The sequence below is a fragment of the Anguilla rostrata genome, chromosome 12, assembly GCF_018555375.3.
Source record: "Anguilla rostrata isolate EN2019 chromosome 12, ASM1855537v3, whole genome shotgun sequence".
Taxonomy (NCBI): Eukaryota; Metazoa; Chordata; class Actinopteri; order Anguilliformes; family Anguillidae; genus Anguilla; species Anguilla rostrata.
This window is the reverse complement of record NC_057944.1, coordinates 15,297,893-15,314,136: the sequence shown is the minus strand read 5'-3', so window position 1 is coordinate 15,314,136 and position 16,244 is coordinate 15,297,893. Positions and strand designations below refer to the sequence as shown.

Below are 16,244 nucleotides of genomic sequence, written 5' to 3'. Positions count from 1 at the left end.
CAGTCACCCTCCAGCACTGCTTGTGCCTCTTATGCATTAGAACTTTACTAGTGCTAAACACGTAGCGGTTGCATTATTGTCATTTAAAGTACTTTGAGTTATTTAAAAACATGCACATAGTCTTTGTTGCCTGACCATTTTGCTGTCTTTATTCCTCCCGTTTTAAATTGTCTTACGTCACCACTGCATGAACCTCCTTTAAGGCACTTGTCCATAAGCCAGTGATTATTATGTACCCTGCAGACCACATTGTACTACAGGAGAGAGTTGGCTTCCATTGGAGAAGAGGTGCATCTCTCCCTGACAACTGGTAGCCTGTCTGATGCCCTGGCTCTAGCAGGTTGAGAGTAATTCTCCTGCCACTGTGGTCTTACTGTGTGCCTGCTCGCATAGTGAGCGTCTTTACAGACTGAGCCTCTGGCATCATGCTAACTTCTGCGCTACTACCATTTAAATCTGTTACTTGGGTTGTAGTACATTTCATACATGAAGACCCGCTTCCTGGATTGGTATCAGGTAAGGCAGTGATGTACATATGAAATAGCGAACCGTATACAGGTCTTTGATGAATTTGCGTTTCTAGATTTTTAACTACTTTATAATTAGAAGTTACATTTTTTAATCTTCAGCATTGAATTGCCATTTTAATGCAGGATTATGTAGATAGTTTGGAGATGATCATTATCAACCAAGTCAAAATCCTTTTTATGCCTCTTCCACACCTGTACAATGCACTGAACATATTGCATTCTCTTACCGAAAGCAGTTTGCAACATTTGACGAATATTTAGGTGTAAACCTGAATTGTGAGGAAAGTACTACATTTGTTTTCCCAAGTTGGCCATCAGTTTTTATGCATAAATCTTAGCCAAGATTAAATTGAGGAATACTAATTGGCCACGCTTGCCTGATTTATAAACCACAGATTGACAAGGCTTCCTCCTCCCCATGCTGTATTGGATGTAGTATTAATTTACACAAATCATAAAGAAGGATTTCCAAGAGTTCCCAACCTTCCACCCCACAAACAATTCCAGTCATAAACAAGCATTACCCCCCACATACTTCATATCTACCCATCACATTATTAACATGCTTAATTTAAAAAAGACTACATATGTATACGTGTACCAGCAGTGTGTGCCGAATTGGTGAAATGCACTGCAAACCATCCCTTCCCCTGTCCTCTTTCCAATTCACTTTTCTAAAATAGTTGGAAAATCTCTTATGTTCTAGAACTTTCACTCCAGCAATGTAATGTTTAAAACAAAGGATCTTCACAACCCCGCACCCCACTTTACCTCAGTGTGTTTACTATGATGACATTCCTGTGTCAATATTTGAAATACTGGTGAAGGACAACTCGAGAACACAAATCCTAGCGTTTCAACAGACAGCAGAATACAGTGGTAAGAGATTTTATTTTTTTCTTAATTTCAGAATGGTAGAAAACATCAGAAATGGTAGGGGGTGAAGGAGGGTCTGCTGTTTTTTCTTTCTGGTGTATGTGTGTGGGAGGGGGAGATGGGTGGGATTTCACATGAAAATAAAGACCCTCTCTAAACCTTTTACGCAAGAGTCCGTACCGGATATTGAACTGGACTGGATTTTTTTCAGTGCCTAGAAAATACAAAAATTTTTAATGTACTGTTGCATAGCATTTGTGATACACGTGGTAACAAGCACTTGAAGTGTGCCTGATGTATGTTCTTTGTGGAATTTCCTCTATTGTGGTTTAAAACTATTTACTTTTTCTGTGGCCGAGTGATCAGTGTTCCCTTCCTCTAGCAGAGCGAAAGGACTCCTGCTTTATCTGCTGCTCCACGTGCAGGATGTCTCCCTATCAATGTGGGATCGTCACGGCTCTGTTCCTGTTCTCTTTCCCAGCAACATTGGGCTCTAAAGGTGAAATATTCTCCACTTTGTTGCATGTGTGTGTGTGTGTGCATGTGGTTATGAAGTATTTTTGGCTGGACCACAACAGCGGGGCCAGCCCTATAAACATGAATGTCTGAGTGACTGAGTGAGTGATGAAGTCACACTATTGGTCGGCCCAGTTATGAAGTTACACCATTGGTCGGCCGGGCCAGCCATATACTAGGTTTTGACCTGGTCTTGTTAGTGTTCAATAGAGTTTTGTGTGATTTTGTGTTTTCACTAGTCATATGTTTGAAAAGTGTCATTCAGTAATGAGGAAGTGATCTGCCCTCAGTGTTTCTGGAGCCAGATAAAGCCGTTCAGGTCCTAAGGGCTCGTAGAGCCAACTACTTCCTGGAGGAGATGCTGCCTGGGGACCTGGAGCGAGAGTGTTATGAGGAAACCTGCTCCCAGGAGGAAGCTTCTGAGATATTCCAGAACAAGGAGAAGACGGTACTACTCTTGGCCCGGCCCAGACTGACCCCCTTAACCCTTACTGAGGATCAGCTGTCATATTCTTCACATTAAACCACACTACTATCTCAAACTATGATGGGAATGATTATATATTGGTAAATTGTATGGAATATCTATATATTCTACAATCATGAAAACATTGGTGAAATATTTGTGTGAATTATTACACAAAGGAGTGTAGCATATTTGTCCAGTTTGATATTGTTAAAACAATGCTTCAATATAATATTTGTTGTTGAATTGAAAGTATTTCTGAGGGGGGAATTTTATTCTCCCCACCACCAATTTTGTCTCCTACATGATTTTCATAGTGTTTTCTTTCTTTACAGTTGGAGTTTTGGTTTAGATATAGAAGTGAGTATCTCTTCTGTGATAAAAATGAATAAAATCACGTATGAGGTCTTAAGACTTGTCTGTAAAGTGCTGCACTAAATAATGTGGGTTATGCCATATCAGCTTGAGATTTGACTGACAAGCTGCACATACGCTGCCCCTGGTTCAGTTTCAGAATAAAATAAATAGTATCCCCTCAGCAGACTTATAGAATAAAAAGTGAGAGATGGTCAGATGTTTGTGATGAGGTGAGGTCTTCAGCGATGTCATGTGACTGGAGCTCTCTGTTTGAATCAGCCCTGAACCCCTGTGAAGTGAACCCTTGTGTGAACGGAGGGTTCTGCACCATTGTCCGGAATGACTTCGTGTGCCTCTGTCCCCCCCGCTTCGACGGTAAACGCTGTGAGATAGGTAAGACCTGCGTTTGCGGTCACGTGAGCCTGCCTTCTGAAAATGGGGCCTTTATTTTTTAGGCCATTCATAGCATTCTCTGCCATCATGTGGCTTTAAAAGAGGGCAAATCATCAGTCAATAAATTGAGCAATTAGCAGCTCCTTATAGTCAGAACAAAAACCAGCATACACAGTAGGTCCTCAGGACCAAGTTTGAGAAACACTGTCCTACGCAATCACACTGTGCCCACGCTTCCCTTGTGCGCACGTGTGTGTGTGTATCTTTCAGAGGTGTTTGAGTGTGAATACAAGAATGGAGGCTGTCTGCAGTACTGCACCAACATGGGGCGAGCCACTGGTGTGCAGTGCAGCTGCGCGGAGGGGTACCAGCTGCAGGAGGATAGCAGGACATGTGACGAAGCAGGTGCTCAGAGGTCACAGTGGTGTCGCGGACAATGTTTCATTCTTCGCTGATGCTAAAATTTGGGAATGGGCTCTTGGCGCTGAAGAACGGCTTGCAGTTCTTGGCCATTTCCACGTGCATTATTGCTTTCAGTTTGATGTGAATGCTTGTGTGTTACTGGCGTTGGTATTTGTGCTGAATGGTGGTAACCATAGCGATGTGTTCCCTACTGTGTGGTTTCCAAAGTGCCATTCCCCTGTGGGAAGAGGTGGGCGCAGAATTCTGGATACCGCTCTCTTCTCGACGAGGCCCTCCTCCTCAACGACACCTCGGCTTTTGCCCAAGGAGGTAACTCCACCCAACCAGCAGATAACTCCACCTCTCCGGTGGGCAAATCCATCCATGAAGGGAAGAACTCCACCCATCACAGGGGCAACTCCACTGACCCCGTGCAGCTCGGGCTTCCGGGGGAAGGCGATGACAGCGTGCGCATTGTCGGGGGTCAGTTGGAGAGGCAGGGCGGCAGTCCGTGGCAGGTATGGTGTGGCAGAATCCCCAAAAGCAAAAAAGCACCTAAATGTTTTTGAAGAAGGGGTTCAATGGTAGTCACAACGATTAACCCTCAGCCAGAGCTGGACATAGAGGGCAGAAGGAGATCGATGCAGCTGTTCTGTTCCCTGTTATGATGATAACCAGAGGTCGATCACATTCTAAAAGGCTTACTGACGTTAGCTGGATTAGATTGAATAGGCATTATTCAACATTACACTAGTTGCTGCCAAATAACCAAGACTTTATTGTAAACTACACAACAACATGATTAATAATTTGACCCATACTTTGTCATCACCAGGATAAATTTCATCAAGTGTACCCGTATACGTAAGTTAGGGTTACCTGGCGTGACGGCATCAAACAGGTTAAAGGAGAAAAACTAAGGTCATTTGACATTGCCTGTTCAGATTTCTTTTACCAAAACTTTTTCTGTATGCATGCTTGTATGAGTTTAAGTATATGGTGGACGGAGACCCAGCACTTGTGGATCATGCTGTGGAGTAATTTAAAATAAATTATTGGTTATTTGGGAGCTACTAATGCTGTCTGCAGGCTATATTGGCTTCACTTTGGCTGATGCTCTGCCAAGCACCCTCATCACTTGTTTGGATGTGCCTGCATGCTATGCAGTTTTATCCAACATGCAAATGCTACCAGTTGCTACTTATAAATTGGTTATCCTGAAGATATCAGCAAAACAAACTGAACAACAGAAGAACGGTGAGCAGTGAGTATAACCATCTCTCCATGCAGGTTCTGATCCGCAGGAAGAACGGGTACGGGTTCTGTGGGGGCACACTGATTGGCCCACGCTGGGTTCTCAGTGCAGCTCATTGTTTCCAGGAGACGCCTGATCATGTGACCATCGGTGAGATCTTTAGGGCACATCTTACCTAAAGTCTTCAGTTGACAGAACTACAGTATAGAATCCTGGTAGCATATGTGTCTGTGAGGATAATGCTAGCCAAATATTCCAGCTGTGAACCATTATGAGTGAGAAAGCAGAAAAGGAAGTGTGTGTCAGTTTGCATCTGTGATAGGATAGGATGTGATAGAACTCTATGGGCAAACAGAAAACATACACTAAAAATGAAATCATCAGAAAACCCCAGGAAGCGAGCTATCCCTTTAAGAGTGTGCTTGTCTGTTCCTGAGTTCAGGGGACTATGACAAGATGAGGCCAGATCTGGACGAGCAGAAGATCCAGGTGGAGGCGGTGATGGTGCACCCTCACTTTCACGCCTACACCTTCGACAGCGACATCGCGCTCCTCTACCTGGCCGAAGCAGTGCACCTGGGGCCCTACGCCACGCCCATATGCCTCCCCAACGAGCACCTGGCGCGCATCCTCTCCAAGGAGGGCACCATGGGCACGGTGACGGGCTGGGGCGCCACCGAGTACCTGGGCCGGTCGTCCCGCTACCTGCGCAAGGTGGCGCTCCCGGTGGTGGACCACATGAAGTGCGTCCAGTCCACCGAGCAGGTCGTCACCGACAACATGTTCTGCGCCGGCTACCTGCAGGAGAACCTGGACGCCTGCAGCGGCGACAGCGGCGGCCCCTTCGTGGCCAACTATCGGGGGACGTGGTACCTCACCGGGGTGATCAGCTGGGGCGAGGAGTGCGCCGCCAAGGGGAAATACGGCTTCTACACCCGGCTGGGAAACTACCTGCCCTGGATACAGGATACAATCCTGAGGCACGGTCAGAACGCCACAGAGACAGCTCTCACATGAAACCTGTGCTTGCTCTGCCGCCTCAGCACCAGAAACGCCCGGGAAGACACCGTGCAGCCATTTTCTTTCCTTGCATTTTAGGTGTTCGGTAAGCTATGGAGATCGATGTATACTTTTCACACATATCTTTTCAAACTCATTTGTAAACAGGAGTGCTAAAGGGTCTGGCACGGTGCGTCGATTTTGTGTGGATATTCACATCAAGTTCACTTACGATTGGCAGGTCACAAAACGGCCGCATCACTGATTGGTTAAAATATTTAAAGAAGCATTTGAAATACCAACTTTTTTTTTTTAATTAGCTTAAAATCATATTTGTCTTCTTTGGTTCTCCATTTATGACTATTAAAAGCTATTTTTATTGATCTGAATCTTTAAGGCCTAACCCTTAAGTACAAGCTATTTTGTAATAGATCACAAAATAAATGTTTTAAAGAAAAAGTTGCAGGTAAACTTGACTCAAAAGTACAATAAAAAATGGTTTGAAAAATACCCGCTACCTACAATATTTACATATTGACCTGCCCACATTCAAGGGAGATGTGTAGTTCCACGCAAATAGTCAAACATACATTCCCACCGCATGGACACATACTTGTGAAATATAGAAATAAAATTGAGAAAACCCTTTATTATGACAGTAGAGACAAACTGCAACTTTTATTTCTGTACAGATTTATCAGAAAAGTAGAATGAACATCACCTGTCTGACTGAAGACCAGAATATACAGCGTTTTGGACTCCAGTTTGAGAAGCTAAACATTATTATTCACCAGATAACAGCGCTGGGTCACAACAGAGCTGACGTGGGGGGTGTGGGGAGACTAGGTAAAAAAAAAAAAAAAAACATTAACAAAAAAAAAAAAAAAAAAAAAGACGAGACGTGTTTAAAATCAGAGAGGCATGCGGTTCCCCTCCACGCTGATCTTGACTGCATGGCCGGTCTTCGTCAGTCGCCTGATGTCGGCGAAGCGGCGCATCTGTTTGTCCACCCGAGACATCCCCTTCTTCATGGGCCCCTGGTGGACACGAGGAGAAATGCGGGGAGGTCAGTCCACCTGCACCGGTGTCCACTCACAACACGCTTTCTCCACAGAAGCACGCTAGGCTGGCTTCATTGTGCTTAGTATTGTGCACTGTCAGTGCCAATTCAGCATGCCCCATTTCGAAAACAACAAACTAAAAAAAAAGACCAGAAATGCTACCCATAGGGTGCTGGACTATATGCATGAAATGCTCAATTTTTACTTCACATTACCATTTACATTAATACTACATGATTGAACCATACAGGCTGTTAGAGGTCATGCTGTGTTTATCAACAAACAGCAGAAACTCAAGCACACAAACAAATACAGCCAACTGAGCTAAAGCTACCAGTGCTAATCATGGTATCTGCACACAGCACCACTAAAAACCTGTTCTGCTGTAACACCAGCAAACACACCCACCATTCGTGTGCGCGATACCCATGCCCACACAAACTCTCACACACACACAAGCTTGATTTCTGCCTCATTCCTCCCTGCAACTCAACGGTCAGCTTTTCTGCTATACACACACACACACAAACACACGCGTTACGGTATAGCCTACAGTATATCGCCTTCACACGATTAACTTCCGGGTTAATCTCACGGCCGTTCAGCGCTCGCTCACACGCTGCTGGAACGCTGGTTAATGGCACGCGCGTTTCGGGCGCTCCCAGCATGCCAGTGCATGGGTCCGGGGCGGGGCGCGGGGGCATGCTGGTGGCACTTACGGCCCGGGCGCCAGCGTGGCTACTACAGGGGCATGCGGTTGCCCTCCACACTGATCTTCACGGCGCCCTGCAGCCTGCGCAGCTTTCTCTGCTCGGCAATGCGCCGCTTGTGCTTCTCCAATCGGCTCAAGCCCTTCTTCCAGCAGCTCTACGGGGACCAATCAGAGCTCAGCTGTCCAGCTCCGTAGCAACTGCTTTCTCACAGGACTAGCCCAGAATACTCATCCAGACTCTGGCATGAGGAAAAACTCTAATGTGCATTTTTTTTTTTTTTTTTTAAATAAATGAACCAAAAAAAAACAATAGCAAACATGCAAACACTGCTAAATCAAAAAAAAACAAACAAAAAAAAAAACACTAGTACACTACCCTTTAAGAATAACATGTGTCTAAAGTATGTGGTGCAGCAGTGCACCCATTTCTTCAATCTGGATTTAATGCCTTAAAACAATGTTCACACATGGAGAGGGAGAAAGAGGTCATCCCTTCCGGATCTTTGTTTAACAAAAACACAGGACAAACAAGTTATGTGCATAAACACTGTAATGCAAAACTAGTATGTTCATACGGCTGCACCAGAGGTACACTCAGTTACATCTAAAATCGAAATTCCGAGGCAGCCAATCCTGTTTTCATTTGCCTGCTGAAAACGTTAATGTTGTTGCACTAAAAATATACTTTCCAGCTATAGATATAAGGGAACGATGTGATTCATGAAGCTCAATTCCAGCGTGGTTCCACCACAGAGTACTGATCAAAGGTGAAACAAACACAGGATCTATACTGTGAACACGCTGTAGAGCAACTACTGAAAGAGATGGCTAGTTTAATGCATGCAATTCTTATACATGAAATTTAGACAACTTGCTAATGCTAACAAAAATGCTAATAACTCAACTGAACAAATCTGTTCATGCATCTCTATCCATTCTCACACTGTTAAAATGTCTCAGGGGAACGACGGCAATCATAACTGATGTCACGGGAGGGAGGTCCCATTCCCTCCTCCCCTTTAGCTGCTCCTGAACATGAAGACCGGGGGGGGCACCGCACACTCACCCTGCTTGTGTCCACATCCACGTTCCATTTGGGCCGAACCACGTAGTCCTTGTTAGAGGGCATGGGCACCCTGGCGCGGGCACAAAACCCGGGGTCCCCGGGGCGCAGTGCCCTGAGGGAGACAGAGAGTTAGCCCCGAAGCTGACAGACAGACAGACAGAGAGTTAGCCCCGACGCTGACAGACAGAGAGTTAGCCCCGACGCTGACAGACAGACAGAGAGTTAGCCCCGACGCTGACAGACAGAGAGTTAACCCCGAAGCTGACAGACAGACAGACAGAGAGTTAGCCCCGACGCTGACAGACAGACAGACAGAGAGTTAGCCCCGACGCTGACAGACAGACAGAGAGTTAGCCTCAGACGCTGACAGACAGACAGAGAGTTAGCCCCGACGCTGACAGACAGACAGAGAGTTAGCCTCAGACGCTGACAGACAGACAGAGAGTTAACCCCGACACTGACAGACACAGATAGCCAGACAGTTAGCTAGCTAGACAGACAGACACTTACTTCTCCTCTCCTGTCAGCACCTTCTCCAGGTCTCTGCGGGGAGTCTGGCCTCCAGAGCTGTGGGGTAAACACACCTGAGTCAGTGCCCTGCCGCAGCCGGGGTGACCGTCTCAGCCACACACAAGAGAGGCTTCAATACCGCACGCTGTGATTAGAGCATGCACACACACACACAAGCGCTTAAACACTTACCCCAAAGAGTTCGAAAAAAAATTTAATAAAAAAATTATTTTCTTTTGCCAAACATATTGGACATGTGTCCCGTACAACCCCACCACCCCAACTCCGAAATTCCTCGGACACACTGTGAGACTGTAGTCATGCCTTGAGGATGCCATACCCAGGACACAAAATACACAAAGGGTTAAAGGTCAGGGAGTAGAAAGAGGGGAGGCTGATGGAAACTGCCTGATGACAGGTAAAATTCATCCTCCCCTTCACAGAAATGTGCTCATTTGACAAACCAAAGCATTGTATCTCCTGACAATGTACACAGGGCTTGAGAACTCAGATGCACTGTGATGCACCACACTGTAACTGACACTAACCACCCTGAAACACACTGAGGAAAGGACGACTGGAAAAGCAAAGGGAGTCAGACTGAGGGGAAACTGGAGAGAGGAGAGGAAAGACAGAGAGAGTGAGAGAGGGACAGAGAGCAAGTGAGAGAGAGTGAGCAAGAGCGAGAGAGAGGGACAGAGAGCAAGCGAGAGAGATTGAGAGCAAGAAAGAGTGAGTGAGAGAGAACAAGCGATAGTGAGAGAGCAAGAGAGAGTGAGAGAGCAAGAGAGTGAGAGGGAGGGGGAGAGAGAGAGAGCGAGAGGGAGGGAGAGTGAGAGAGAACGAGGGAGAGAGGGAGCGAGGGAGAACTGGCACGGCCGCTGTGGGAAGGCGGAGTGAGTGAGGAACCGGGGCGTCTGACGCACTGAAGCGTGTCACTCAGGCCGATGGGGCAGGTGCCATGCAGTACCACTAAACCTGGTGGGAGGGGAGAAGACGTCGGGCTCCTCAGACCTCTCCACCTTGGGCTGCTCACTTTAAGGAGGGGCACACACCACCGACAGAGAGGGAGGGAGAGGACAGGGCGGAGGAGTGAGACAGATGAACACTGGTCGAAAAATATTAGGAAGAATGAAGGGAAATGAATCAAATCGTGATTTGATCAATTAATGAGGACGAAGCAATAGGGGGAATGTGGTAGCCATGTGGAAATGGGGAAGGACCAGAAATCAGCAGCGCTTCTGCGTGTGTGTCCTGTATGTCATTTGTGCATGCACGACTAGTGTGTGTGTGTAGAGTGAGAGTGAGCGGGTGCATTTATAGAGCGAGGGCATTTACAGGGTGAGGGTAATCTTGGGTGTACCAATAGTGTGTGTGTGTGTGTGTTGTGAGGTTGAGATTGTGGTGGTGTGTGTGTGTGTGTGAGTGTGTGAGTGTGTGAGTGTGTGAGTGTGTGAGTGTATGTGCGTGTGTAAGTGTGTTTGGTACCTGAGGCGGCGGCGGGGGGGCACTTGCTGGTCCAGGTCTCTCTGCTGCCGCTCCTCCCGGGTCATGCCCTTGTAGTTGGAGGTCAAGCCGAAGATGGGTCGCGACCATTCGTCTGCACACACGACACATGCCAGTCATCTACAGACACGTCAATCATCACAAAACACGGTGCATGGCACATAACCGGCAAGACCAAGAACCAGTCGAAACTATTGAGCGCTTCGCAAACAATTTGTGAAAGCCATCCAGTGGCTGTACACACAGTTAAATAAGAACTGAGCTCCTGGTCAAACAAGAGGTCCTGTGGGCCTTACTGATGAGTTTGAGGGCGACGTCTTTGTTGGGACGGGACTCTTTGGGGTGTTTGTACAGGAACATGACGGCTCGCCCGATGCCGCTGTGCTTCAGAGTCTCTTGACTCACACTGGGGAGCTGAAGGAACACCAGGGAGAACATCAGCATCATCATCACCATCACGCCCTGGAGCCACTCCCCTATCCTCCCGGAGGCCAGAAAGCTCAACCACATCTCACAGCGCACTCACTTCCTGTAGAATCCTCAGGAGTTCCTCCCTGATCTTGAGTGCCGGAAGGCTCTTGTCTGGCAACGGGCTTATCCACTCTTTAATGGCCGTCATCACACCGCTGTCTATGAACGTGTCTTTTAGGTCCTGCCTGCGAAATGAGTCGAGAGTTAAGGGGGTGAGCTCACGGACAGCATCAGAGGAGGAGGTGGGGGTAAGAAGATGGTGGCCGGGAAAATATGAGCTGGACAAGTAAATTAAAGGGGCTCACTTCTTCAGGTGCATCACCACAGTGGGCAACAGAGTCAGTTTTTTCAGGGCGGGCTTCTTCTGGCTGTTCAGGGTTCTGTCCTCCTGTAAGCACACTCAGGGTCAGTACAATGGGGTCCGCCTGCGTCGCTGAACGTTTCCAGTGATATCCCAGTAAGCACCAAAGATGGCGACCCTGGACCCATAATGCCCCCGCTCCCTCTGGAACGGCGCGTCCACAGCGCCATCGGTCAGGCCGCTGCCTCCGGTCGGCGGGCAGTCGGGGGACTCACCTCAGCGGCCTCGGTCATCTTGGTGATCATGGCGCTGACCACGTCGTCCGCGTCGCTGATGAAGGTCCCGCCGTCGCGGTTTCGCCGCCGCCTGCCGCCCTGGGCCTTCTTTCGCGCCAGCATCACGTCGAAGTCGGACATGAAGCTGGTGCTGAGGAAACATTCAGACGCGTTCGCGCACTCCGTGTTACAACGCGGGCCCTAGAAAGACGTTCTCCTGAACACAGCAGTGTGAACGCCGTTATCAACACTTTTTAATGCAGGGCTTCAGTGTACCAGCAGACCATCACTGACCAAATTTTGAAAGCTTGGACGGGGAAATAATATAAACCATACATCATATTAATAGGAAAAAAACGGCCTGCAGTGGGCTGTGATTTGACTAGTCGGGTTCCTTATCCACCAGCCTCCTTCCTCTGTGACCTATGCATGCTTCACACACTGTCTCACACTTTATCACAAAGGGATGGAATCAGGACAGGTGCTGCAAGTATACTGAGCTACTAACTGTGCAGCAGGCTCATGGTGTTTGTGTAGCCAACAAATTAATTAGCCCCCTGAGAAGTTTGCAGCATTGGGTTGCTTGATAAATTTTCTCATCCAAGCTAAAAGCTGGCAAAGCAGCACTAGGTTACTTGATAATGAATTTGCTCATCCAAGCAGAAAAGCTGGCAAAGCAAGCACATTTTGCAGAGTTGTTGCAAATTACAATATAGAGCAGAAACGGCAACCCATTGGAAGAATGCCAGACACTCACTCTTTTCCACCCCTGTCGATGTCATCATCGGAGTCGGACTCCTCTGCTACTTGCTTCTTGGCAGAGGACTCTGATTGGTTCCTGTCACCCTCCAGGTCTTCTTGATTGAAACCCTGTAAAATGGCAGCCAGACGATGAGTGTTCTGAAGCTCCACTCCTCACATTAGTATTCCAGAACCAAGCTTTCGATTAGAAGAGCAAACAACTCACCGTGAACTCCTCCTCCTCCTCATCACCCGACTCCCCAAAGATATCAGCAATCATTTTCCTGCGCAAGAGAGTTTCATAAAATGTCTGTCAACTGAATTTGACGTCTAATTTTCTCTTCTTGTCTTTCAACCAAAGTTCCAAAACTGAAGCACACCCTCCTTTTCGCATACAAAAAACCAGCATTATCAAATATTCAAAATTTCTACAACACTTCCATCCTCAAATCTAAACAGGCATATTTTCAGGACATCTCAGATCAGCGGTTTGCATAAATGGTACTCTTACGTGTGACTGAATGCAAAATCCCACACAAGCTTCTCAACAATGTGCAATAGACTATCGATTTCTCTACCACTCACCAGTTCTTCCAATCTGAACCAATTCATACATCCTACACTGACCACAAGAGAAGTAATCTAAAGATTATGCATGATTCATCTTCTGACAAGACTTAATAAGCCACAATGTTCCACAAAAATTCCAGGAGCCCCAAGATCACCAACAGACTAACAGACTTACTCCTCATCGTCAGAGTCACTGTCACTGCCAAAGAGGTTCTTCTCATCCTTCTTCCCCACATCGCCCTTACTCCTATCCTCCTCTTCCTCGCTGTCTGAGCCCAGCTCTCGTAGTTTAGCGGCCATCGATTTATCAGGAGAATCAGAAGCAGCATCGCTGTCTGAGTTTTCTGCATCCAACAAAGCACGACTTTTCTTTTTCACTGAGGAAGAGAAGACCGGTCAGCTGTCTTCATCATCAGACAGTGCAGAGCAACCACGAGAGCAGTCATATTTCAGACACTGGCGACTTACCTGGTGTGTCATCTTTTTCATCCTCGTCCTCACTGTCCGAGAGAATAGCTTTCTTTCTCTTAACTGAAATGACAAACACTATTTTCTGAGCACAAACTCCAAGGAACTCCACAAACTACTATTGTACTTATTATGCCTGGCTTTCAGTGGGAACACACATCTTTATTTCCATATAGGTTGGCATTATGCTATTAGTAACAAAAAATGTAGCGCCGAGTTTACACTTGCAAACCAGAGAGAATCACATGGAATTGAGGTACACACCAATGACCTTTGATCTGGTTGACTCAGCTTAACAAGCTACACTGAGAGGCTCCGAAGCTAATCTTCTACTATATGCCTAACTGAGGAACTATCCACTCGGCAGCCAGCTGTTGCACACTAAAACTGTTGCATGGGAGGGTACCTGGTTTCTCCTCATCATCGTCGCTGTCCTCCAGCTGCTGCCGTTTCCCACCCTCCTGCTCTTGGTCACTGCCGGCTGCCCGTGCCGGGCCTCCCTCCTCCTCCTCGCTGTCAGAGTGCATCACCCCCTTCCAGCTTCCCTGGCCTTTCCCCTGCTCCCCCTCGTCGTCGTCCGAATCTATCTGCCTGTGTTTAGGCGCCTCGTTTTCAGAGTCACTGCCCCCGTCGGAGTGTCCTCTGAGAGGTTTGGCCAGCTCCTCGTTCTCAGAGGCACTTCCTCCCTGCTTGGGCACGGCCTCCTCTTCAGCATCGCTATCGGCGGGCTTGGGAGCCTCCGGTTCAGAGTCGCTGTTGGCCGGTTTGGGAGCCTCCGGTTCAGAGTCGCTGTCGGCGCGTTTGGGAGCCTCGGTTTCAGAGTCGCTGTCCGCGGGTTTTGGGGCCTCCGGCTCTGAGTCGCTGTCCACGTGTTTCGGAGGCTCCGGCTCAGAGTCGCTGTCGGCGGGCTTGGGAGCCTCCGGCTCAGAGTCGCTATCGTGCCCAACTTCTTTTTCAGAGTCGCTGTCTCCAGGACCTCTGCCGTCTTCATTCTCTGAAGCGCTTCCAATGCCATTGGCCTGCCTTGCTCGAGCTTCTCCTTCACCATCACTCATCCCCTCCTGTAGGACAGCCATATATAAAAATGAATGCTGTCGAAGCTGAAATATGGGTTTTCCAGTTGTGTCGGCTAGACTCGCTACTTTCTTTACACAAATCAGAGGCAATGCCAAAAACATGTACTGCAAACAGGCCTATTTTTGATCTCAAAAGAATCATAAGTAGTGACACGTGATCTCATATCTGACAAAACTCAATCCACTCAAACAATCCCTGCAGCACTGAAAAACAAATTCCGACAACGCGACACAAAATCAAGTTGGAAGTATTGGACGTACTCGGGTGGTTTATAATACCAGTTTAAAGTTTTTTCTCATCAGATGTATCCTTTGGTTGCTCTAAAGTAAAATCTAGACCACACAAAAGGTTGACCACTGGACACGAATTCGTCCTAAAAAATAATACGAGGTTATTATACTTCGCCCATTTTCACTACCACGTGCAACTGGTATAAAGACGGTTGAAATTAAAACAGCCGGACCTCGGATTGCTGTGCGTCACTTCTAGCATCCTCTTCTCCATCGGATGCCGGTGCGTGTTCGTCTTGTACAGGGGTACCACCGCCATCGTCTGAAAACAGAATAATATTCCTCACCAAGGCACATCCGCTATCACCAAGTAACGTTAGCGTCGCGAAGGACACTCGTCGGAATTCTATGTCAGGACATAGTTAGAAATTCCGTTAGCTAGCCAAGTAATGTCAATGGGCATTTCAGTCCTAGTTTGGCAGGTATGTCACGGACAAAACAATCAGAGAATTTGGAAAACTAGACACACAAGTTTCACATTTGTGTACTAGCAAGCATGCATCGCGAGTCCATCAGGTAGATACCTAATTAACATTGGCTAGTAGCTAACCGTTAGCTGGCTAGAACCAGTAGCTAGACGTCAGCTGAAATTCGCTGTCCTTACGCTTGCCGATAGCGAACAAGGCAACAAAGAAGCTCTGATATAGCCAAACCGTACACTCTCATCTATCGAAACAATTCCATGAAATGAATGACTGCATAGCTTGCAACTCCGCGATCTGAAGCTAGCCTGGTAATGTAGAGCAGCTACAGACAATAATTACCAGAGTGATTTCCGGAAAAGAATTCGTCGTCTTCTCCGTCCATTCGCAACAGTCCTGACTTTATATTCAAGACTACGTTACCTTTGGAAAATAAACAAATTGGTTAAATTAAAATTCCTTCAAAATAAATTAAAGAGAACCTCGGGACTAATCTGATCCCTGGTTAAACCGATCTGATGAATTTCTGATAACAAAAAACAAATATTTTCTCGCATCGTTTGTGTACCCAAAATGGTGTCTTATTGCCCCCCTTGTACGCATGCGTGCCTGTTTAGGCGCACTTTGAATGACGTAGGCAGTGAACAACACGCCTGTACTACGGTGGCTCTGAAGTCCTAAATGCAAAAAATCTTTTTAAATTACCAAAATGTGTTTCACAGAATTTTGTTGCTGGCATTGGCAAAAAAATCTGCACTTTATTATTTTTTTTCTTTTTTACCGCAAACCCATTGGTAGTATAGCATTTGTGTTACTACTGTGGGGAAGGAGGAGAGATCAAAACAAAATTAATTACTTCTATATGTATTCTCCGCCAACCGATCTTGATTTATTTAGTTGTTATTATCCAGTTTAAATGGTTAGAGACACTCAGCTAATTCTATTAACCCATCCGACATAACCACTTTAGTGCGAAATAT

At 46.8% G+C, this 16,244-nt stretch overlaps 2 protein-coding genes across 5 annotated transcripts; one reads left to right on the top strand and one right to left on the bottom strand.

The window, feature by feature from the left end:
- The first annotated feature begins 1,195 nt into the window (after positions 1-1,195).
- Positions 1,196-6,105, top strand: LOC135235676 (coagulation factor IX). 3 transcript variants are annotated; one of them, XM_064301432.1, is made up of 9 exons: positions 1,196-1,409; positions 1,766-1,905; positions 2,213-2,370; positions 2,724-2,748; positions 3,025-3,138; positions 3,409-3,543; positions 3,769-4,058; positions 4,831-4,945; positions 5,238-6,105. In XM_064301432.1, the coding sequence occupies exons 2-9, from the start codon at positions 1,833-1,835 to the stop codon at positions 5,810-5,812; spliced, it is 1,485 nt and encodes a 494-aa protein (XP_064157502.1). In that variant the 5' UTR covers positions 1,196-1,409; positions 1,766-1,832; the 3' UTR covers positions 5,813-6,105. The 3 variants fall into 3 exon arrangements, with proteins under 3 accessions (XP_064157502.1, XP_064157501.1, XP_064157500.1); XM_064301431.1 differs by having other exon boundaries at positions 1,198-1,409; positions 1,789-1,905; XM_064301430.1 differs by having other exon boundaries at positions 1,200-1,409; positions 1,792-1,905.
- A 318-nt stretch (positions 6,106-6,423) lies between these two features.
- Positions 6,424-15,867, bottom strand: LOC135235672 (protein IWS1 homolog). Of its 2 annotated transcripts, XM_064301417.1 has the most exons (15): positions 15,607-15,866; positions 15,016-15,104; positions 13,882-14,536; positions 13,476-13,538; positions 13,183-13,384; positions 12,664-12,721; positions 12,454-12,566; positions 11,697-11,847; positions 11,426-11,508; positions 11,176-11,305; positions 10,946-11,063; positions 10,632-10,743; positions 9,144-9,200; positions 8,634-8,745; positions 6,424-6,831 (listed from the first exon to the last, which is right to left on the bottom strand). In XM_064301417.1, the coding sequence occupies exons 1-15, from the start codon at positions 15,647-15,649 to the stop codon at positions 6,706-6,708; spliced, it is 2,112 nt and encodes a 703-aa protein (XP_064157487.1). In that variant the 5' UTR covers positions 15,650-15,866; the 3' UTR covers positions 6,424-6,705. The 2 variants fall into 2 exon arrangements, with proteins under 2 accessions (XP_064157487.1, XP_064157488.1); XM_064301418.1 differs by lacking the exons at positions 6,424-6,831; positions 8,634-8,745; positions 9,144-9,200 and adding an exon at positions 9,314-10,178 and having other exon boundaries at positions 15,607-15,867.
- Positions 15,868-16,244: the final 377 nt, after the last annotated feature.